The following is an 8,746-nucleotide window of genomic DNA, read 5'->3' on the forward strand; positions in this document are numbered from 1 at the left end:
GAACTTTGCTAACACCCCTGTAGCTAAATGAGCACAAATCTCCACTAAAATCTAGTGGAACATCTTCCCCTAAGGTTAATATTCGTGCAAATGGGAACTCATTGTGTCTGTATTGTGTATAAACAGAATTCCCAGAAGGCCAGGATCGTCGAGTGCCAGCTCTCCTGTGTGGTTTAAAGTGATTGCACATTGTAGCACTCAGAAACACTGCGGCAGTTGGCGGGAAACACAGCTTGTTGACCCTGCGAGTGAGGACACCATCCACAGGTCAAGCTTTGATCTGTTTCCAAAACAACAATGGCCTGAAGGACTAACCGTAAACACTGTGTGAGACTGTGTGATTCGCTAAACTAGGCTGAATCAGCTTATCTTATTGTCACAACAGTATATGTGTGTGTGTGTGTGTGTGTGTGTGTGTGTGTATATATCGAGCAGTATAATTATGCATGACTTATTGTAATGATGTTCCCTTGAAGATCATTCAGGTTCATAAAATGACCTCGTAAAAATTGAAACATTCTTCATTCTCACGACTGCATGTTGATGTTGGGGGTGTGTGTGTGTGTGTGTGTGTGTGTGTCTCCTCAGGACTGACCTGTGTGTGTCTGTGTATCTCCTCAGAGCAGTGTGTTTGTATCTGTGTGTATGTGTGTGTGTGTTTATATGTTTGTTTGTCTTCTCAGTTCTAAGCTGTGTGTGTGTGTGTCCTCAAGACTGACCTGTGCGTGTCTATGTATCTCCTCAGAGCTGTGTGTTTGTATCTCTCTGTGTGTGTTTGTTTGTTTGTCTCCTCAGTTCTGAGCTGTAAGTGTGTGTGTGTGTGTGTGTGTGTGTGTGTGTGCGTGTGTGTGTGTGTGTGTGTCTTTGTATGTGCACATGTACTCCTCAGGACTGAGCAGTGTGTGTGTGTGTGTGTGTGTGTGTGTGTGTGTGTGTGTGTGTGTATCTTCTCAGAGCTGTGTGTTTGTATCTGTGTGTATATGTGTGTGTGTTTGTTTGTTTGTTTGTCTCTTCAGTTCTAAACTGTAAGTGTGTGTGTGTGTGTGTGTGTGTCTGTGTATCTCGTCAGAGCTGTGTGTTTGTATATGTGTGTGTGTGTGTGTGTGTGTGTTTATATGTTTATTTGTCTCCTCAGTTCTGAGCTGTAAGTGTGTGTGTGTGTGTGTGTGTGTGTGTGTGTGTGTGTTTGTATGTGCACATGTACTCCTCAGGACTGAGCTGTGTGTGTGTGTGTGTTTTTTTATATGTGTGTTTGTCTCCTCAGTTCTAAGCTGTAAGTGTGTGTGTGTGTGTGTGTGTGTGTGTGTGTGTGTGTGTCTGTGTATCTCGTCAGAGCTGTGTGTTTGTATATGTGTGTGTGTGTGTGTGTGTGTTTATATGTTTGTTTGTCTCCTCAGTTCTGAGCTGTAAGTGTGTGTGTGTGTGTGTGTTTGTATGCGCACATGTACTCCTCAGGACTGAGCTGTGTGTGTGTGTGTGTGTTTTTATATGTGTGTTTGTCTCCTCAGTTCTAAGCTGTAAGTGTGTGTGTGTGTGTGTGTGTGTGTGTGTGTGTCCTCAAGACTGAGGTATAAGTGTGTGTGTGTGTGTGTTTGTGTATCTTCCCAGAACTGTGTGTGTGTGTGTGTATGTGTGTGTGTGTTGGGGGGGTTAGAATGACTGCAAGACAGTGCTATAGTGTCGTAACTGGTTCCAACTGGTTTCTCTGTTCATCTATTAACTCTGTACCCTGAGAGGCTGCATAGTAATGCGCCACCTAATCCACACGCACATGGACCTTTCTACTCACGATGAGCGTCTGTGTGTGTGTGTGTGTGTGTGTGTGTGTGTGTGTGTGTGTGTGTGTGTGTGTGTGTGCGCGTTAGGGTAATACAACCCCTCACACATGACCAAGAGTCATCTGTGACTCCAGTAGCTGCTTTTGTTGTTGTTGCTGTTGCTTCTCCGGCCATCTGTCTGGCGCTAATGCATGGTCTGTAAAGAGGATTAGTTTTGTTATCATACAGTCAACATTCCTGACAGCGACCGAAACACAACGCAGGCCTCTAAACCCTTCAGGACGACATCCCAGCCTGTCCTGTTTACCCGAGCAACTTGCTCATGTCGTCGCATTGCTCGCAACAATCTCCCTAATCCCTCGTTTTTTTTCAAAACAACCTCTAATTAAAAAAGAGAATCGCATGATGAGCACTTCACAAACTATTAACCCTGGTCACACACAGCACCATGGGGTCACAGAGTTATGTGCAGAATAGTGATGAACAATCATTCATGAACAATTAATTCAGGCTTTAGTGTGACTTGGAGTCTTCTCAAAGAGCAATTCGTTCATTTTTTTACTGGAAGCACATGAGCAAAGCATCGTTAAATCTCCGTAGGTTTTGTTCAGGAATCAACTCTTCTAACTTGAGTCGTTTCTTCTTTTATCACTTGACTCTCATAGATGCCATGCAGTCTATATATCTATTTTTATTATTGGAAATATAGTAAAAGTTTATTCGGGGATACACTGAAAAAGTAAAAGAAGGGGCGAAATGAACTGAACGGTTTGAAACAAAAGATTCGACTAACAAGATTCAAAGAACCGAGTCACAAAAATGACTCGATTTTCCCATTGCTAGTGCAGAACGATTCCCCAGAGAGCGTTGCGTTTCCCGAAAGACTTCACCTCTTCTTAGCAACTTCCTACTTAAAAATGGTTGCAAATTGTTACCGCAAATTTCGAAGGCAATTGAATAAAATATCCCCTTCACTTGAACAAGAAGACCTAAACCTCTTCCAGCATGACTATGAACTAAGCCAGCTCCATGAAGATGTCCATTATATGAGTTGGAAGTGTGTGGAAGATCTTGATTGGCGGGGGCTCCGACTTCAACCTCCTCGTGTCTTCCCCTCCAAACGAATCCCCACAAATCCACTTCCTGTGGTTATGAATCAGTTTCTGATGCAACGTAATATATTATTACAATAAAGACAGATCTGGTCAGACTTCTTGTCCAAATTTGGTCATGATGATGTCAACAGCTCCATGACAGTTTTGTCAAGGTTCCCATGGCGTTTGACAGGAAGTGAGAAGTAAACCCACTGCACCCTGTTTGTACACAGTGTCTGTATTTCTGTGACCCTTCAATTAGCCAACACTAACACAGGCTAATAGCGAGTTGAAGCTTTTCGTCCCGGATTCACTAATAGTCGGTCATGTGGTGTCTAAAGACGATTTGTGGTTATTTAGCGAAGCGCTTGGGTTGCGCAATGCAGCCGGGCCTCCTGGAGCGCTGCTCTCATTAGGACGTCTGCCTCATATTTTCCTGTAAAAGAAAAGCAGTTATTGGACTCTTTCCAAGTTGAATGAGTTCTACTACAAGAAAGGCTTGTTTTTTTTTGTTTTTTTGCACACTGGTCTAAAAATAGATTTTACTTTTCTTCAAAGCATATTTCTTGCTGAGTCGAGGTCTGGCGCTAATCTAACCTCAGCCAGCTAATCAGGATCTACTCGTGGGGGGAAGGATGCCGTTTAGAGTCAATTTATTCTTTTATACACTACAATCTATTATTATTTACAATGTATTTTAAATAAATGGGCTACAACAGAAGGAGATTAGATCAGATTTCACTTCTGAATAGCAAGAATGGAAGGAATCGAATGCTACAGTGGGTTCAAGTGTGATGTTGTACATTTTGACAACAATGACAAATATAAATAGCTATCCATCACACCATAAACTCAATTGATGTTAAATCTATGTCAACTGGACTCTGTTTCTATGGATATCTAAAGCATGATATACAGTAAGTATTGAGGACGTGTCCCAGAACGTTTGATTTACCTCAAAAGTTTGACATTTTTCTCATTTCATGTTGCAGATGTCTGGTGTTGCCTTTTAAGGATATTACCATATAAGGATATTATTGTCCCCATTGTCTGACTTACAGCTGGGACTTTTGGTTTCTTTCTGCATTCTTGGGGAATAAAAACAGGGCAACATGTGTGTTAATGTGGAGAGACAGAGTGAGACACAGAGACAGAAAGACACAGTGAGAGACAGAGTGAGATGGGACAGAGAGGCATAGAGACACACAATGGGAGACACAGTGAGATACAAAGACAGAGTGAGACGGTGAGAGATGGGACAGAGACAGTAAGGGACAGAGAGGCATAGAGAGAGAGACAGAGAGACACACAATGAGAGACACAATAAGATACAGAGACAGTGAGAGACATAGTAAAAGACAGAGAGAAAGACAAAAAGGAGACAGAGACATTTGTTGAATCTCTCTCTCCTTCTTTTTTGCGTCTCTCTCTGTTTTTCGTCTCTCTATATGTTTCTTCCTGTATGTCTCTCTCACACTGTCTCTGGATGTCTCTCTCTCTGTGTCTCTCGTTAATTGTTTAATTCCAGCACTATTACTACTACATTGGTCAGATTTTTTTTCCCCCCACATATATCGGTAAAAAACCCCGATATGTCATCTTCCCATCTTTCGAATCCTCCTCAAACCCTGAAACCCCAATAATCATGTATGGAAGTTTTGAAAACAGAACATCATGTCCCCCCCTTCCATTCCATTTCATCGAGATGGCGCCGATTTCTCGAGCTGGTCGTGTGTGTAGAGGACAAAAGAGCAACATTGTTCTCACTGAACACAGTGGGATGAGGTCAACGCTATTTTGAGGACACAGAGTGTCCAAAACATCTGGAGGGACGAAAGACCGCAACAGACGTGAAGTCGTCATCTCCGAAGTTGAAAGAACAGCAATTCCAGCGACCGAGGAGTTTAACCGGGTTGAAGAGATGACGTGGGCAGGATTAGTGCAAAAGCCTGAACGCCTACGGTTCAAAAGTACGATGTAGAGATGATGAGTCATGTGGTTTCCTTTCCTTTATACTAGTCAAATATAAACTGTAGAAGAGGCACAGATTCCAGCTCGATAGGCAGCCAGGGTCAGAACACAGGGGCAGCCTTGATACAGGTCAAGGGCCATGTTGAAGGGCCCAACAGTGGCAGATTGGTGTTCCTAGGGCTTGATCTACTGAAAAACAATCAAACCCAAGCTGGTGTGATGATACAAATTCCCCAAAACAGGGTATATTATTGATGCTTTTTTTCTAAAACAACACCTTTCAGACATGTTACATGAGTCCAGCATTGAAAGTTCGCTTTGGTCTGAGGATATTTTAGTACAACGATCTTGCATTGTGTAATGTGCTGAGTTCAATCATGCAGTCCAAAGAATTATCATTTGGACCACAGATCCAAAATTCAGAAAAAAGTGTGTATGAACTCACTCTCTGGACCGCATTGGTGTTGCAATTGTTTGATCCCTTTGTTCTTTTTAAAGGTCCTAATAAGGCAAATTGTCTTGAAAAAAAAAACTACAGCTGTTCACGTCTTGGCTTCGTTTCCCTCATATTTTACATTCAGACTGTAAGCAGAGCGCGACGGCCCCTCGCTCGTGTGACCCTCGACCTCCGGTTAAATTTAGTGCCGTGCATTGTTATGATTAATAAAAGACATTTTGGCTGCGCTCTGTGAGGGCCAACACTTCCTTCCGCACGCTAAAGCGACAGGGAACGAGGGAATCTGGGACAGCGGAGCAAAGAAGAAAAGTCGAACAATGCAATTCCAAACACTTGACGCCGTTCTTTCTATTCCGACAGCAGATGTAGTGCATTCCAACATTTCTGTTTTTCTGCTTGTGCAGATACACAATCTGGAAATTTCTGTCATCAGATTTTTGCAGTTTCTTTCGCTAAGGAATTAAAGGGTTCTATCACAGTCATGGAAACAGGTCATGGAGGAGGAGGGGTGGAGGTGCAGGGTAGGAGAACAGTTACGAGCTGTTGGGAAGGCTAACAACAAGCGCTGTTTACCTTCAGCAGCTGCCCGCACCCTCATACTCAGCCAGGACGTGTGCGATTATCCTAAACGGCCGTTTTCCGTTTCAGATTAACTTTCAGGCGATATTTTTAGCACAGCGTCCTGGGAGAGAATTTTTTTTTTTTTTTCTTTTTTTAAACTGCAGCATTCAGCAAGACCTTTGACTGAATTACTTTATTTAGTAACAGCAAAAGTATTTATAGCAACCACAAAAAAAAAAAAGAACGTGCTAATAAAGTTAGCAAACAAGTTTAGCAATTTCCTTCCCGTTAGGACCTGAGAATTGAAATGTTGTGTACGATGACTGGCAGCTTCTTCTGAAAAATACAGACAGGTTTAATCACGTTTGCTAATATGGATGGATGGATGGATGGATGGATGGATGGATGGACAGACAAAAAACTAAATGCATGCATAAAGTGCATTAAAATATAATATAAAAAAATAAAGCATACATGGATATTAGATCATTCAAAAAAATATATGATAAATTTCACCATCATTCTCGTTATATTTTCTGAATAAATAATATATAAAAAAAGATGAGCATACATTTTTATTAAATAATTTTTCCCCATGTAATTTAAAAATGTCTTCTTCTGTTTATTTGTTGAATGAGTAATTATTATATATATATATATATATATATATATATATATATATATATATATATATATATATATATATATATATATATATATATTATTTAAAAAATACTATTACATTGTTTACTAGGAGATTATAATCATAATATAAATTATAATTTAAAAAAATAAAGCATACTTGGATATTAGATGCATATATGATAAAGGGAGTTTTCTTTATGAGTGCCTTGTTTATATTTATAAAAAAAAAGGGGGGGGGATATTATTACGTGCAAAATAATACTGAAATAAAAAGCATTTACTTTGACTTCAGTGCAAAGCTTTTAATAAAAACACTGAATTTTGAACTCATGAAAATATATTAATAATAAATTAGTATATAATAATAACCATAACATTATTAAATAATAAATAAATAAATGATGATAATGATGCCAAACAAAAACTAATTTATTTTGTACAGTATTATTTCTTTATTTATGACACTCCTCCGGGTGGACCGGGTGGGAGATTAGGGGGCGTGCGCCAACACATCACGTGACCACGCTGTAGCTTTGAGCGTATAAGTAGCGCGAGCGCCCGGTTTGCGTTCTGCACTCAGGCTCGAGCAAGAGCACCGAGCAGACCGAACAACAAAAAAAAAAACCCCAGTCAAGTCTCGCGACAGATCTGGCGAAAACAAGCAGAAAAACTCAGACACATACGGAGGAAAGAAAGAAGGAAAGAAAAAAAGAAAGAAAAATGGCGACCTACACGCGCTCAGACAGCTGCCGGGTTTGTCCGTCGGCACGCGCTAACCGCTTCGACACGGCGCGACGCAAGCGCGCATCTCCGGACATCTTCGCGCACGTGAGCGAGGACGCGCTCGCGCGCCTTTTCCGCAAGGCCGGCGACGCGGTGGCTGAGGAGCGCGCGCGCAGCATCTTCGCGTGCGCCAGCGACCCGGACGAGACGGCCCGCGCTCTCATGGCGCTCAAGCAGCGCAAGAAGGACAAGTTCCTGCGGATCGCGCGCACGCTCCGCGGCATGCTGAGGCTGCGCTGAACCGGAAGCGCGAACTTTTTTTTTCAGTCGCGGTACATGCACAACAGCGAAAGAAAAAAAAAAAAAGGACAGCAGATGTCAAACGAGTTGTGGAGCACCGTCTCCCAGTCGTCTCCGCGCGCGCGAAGGATTCTCAAGAGACACGGAGCGAGGAAACTTCCAGATCCCTGAGACAGAAACGCGCACGAGCTGGCAGGGACCAGACACCGCATGGAAGGCCAAAAGGTTCCAAAAACGCCACAAATGAACAAATGAAGTTTGCCTTGCTGTGGTGATTGAAATCCCACACAGACACACAAGCAGCAACTGTGAGATGATGAGATGAAGCTCAGCTGCATGCTGCAATGCACATCCCAAATAAAGGAGCACATGAAGAAACTACCAGAAACCTTTCATAAACATTTTTTTCTGGTGCAAAAGACACTAATGCACATGATGAACACTTGTCTCAATGCACATGCTTATTATATTTCTATTTTAAATTTCTTCGTTTTTCTTACAAAATCTTTTTTTTTTGGATGTGTTTATTTTTTGCACAATAAATTATAAAAAAAAAATTGCAAAGTGTCTCTTGTGATTTCTCATTGCAGTGATTTCATATCAAATGTGTTCATCACATCCTAATAATGGAATATAAAGAGTTTTGGGAGTGTCTTAAGGATTAGTCCTGCATACAATAATAAAATGAATCAAAAAAGTTTGCATAAGTACAAATTTAAAAGGGCTCAATATCAAACCATAAAAGCAACAGATGGGTTTTTTCTCTCGTGCTCTATACGCCCTAGATGTCGTCATCTTTTTTCAGAATTAAACTGATTTCGCCATGGTAAACGTAAAACAGTTGACATCTGACATGTTTGCGTCAACGTCTGGCAACCGTGGCGAAAGTCTTGCTCAGCACTTAAATCCTTGCACCCACATGTGTAAGTCTGACACACTGAAACTTGCCCTCGATGACATCATTGCACTGAGCTCATCCTTCCCCTCCATCACCCCCCCTCCCAAGCGACCGATGTGTGCTCTAGAAGCTGTGAGATTGTAGATTGTGATTAGCGACAAGGTGGTTGTCCATTTAAAAAAAAGAATGATTAAAAACAGTCATTAGTCCGATTAAATTCTTTTCTATAGGTGTCGTATGACAAGCGCTTGAGTGTGCGAGTACATGCAAAGCACTCCGACTGGAGACTCCTTCTGTACAAAAGCTAAAGAGGTGAAAG

The 8,746-nt window shown here is 41.6% G+C and overlaps 1 protein-coding gene across 1 annotated transcript; it reads left to right on the top strand.

The window, feature by feature from the left end:
- The first annotated feature begins 7,055 nt into the window (after positions 1-7,055).
- tcima (transcriptional and immune response regulator a) lies at positions 7,056-8,087 on the top strand. Its single transcript, XM_083526687.1, has one exon. It carries the CDS (start codon positions 7,227-7,229, stop codon positions 7,527-7,529), a length of 303 nt encoding a protein of 100 aa, XP_083382813.1. The 5' UTR covers positions 7,056-7,226; the 3' UTR covers positions 7,530-8,087.
- Positions 8,088-8,746: the final 659 nt, after the last annotated feature.

Source organism: Silurus aristotelis, assembly GCF_946808225.1.
Source record: "Silurus aristotelis genome assembly, chromosome: 23".
Classification (NCBI taxonomy): domain Eukaryota; kingdom Metazoa; phylum Chordata; class Actinopteri; order Siluriformes; family Siluridae; genus Silurus; species Silurus aristotelis.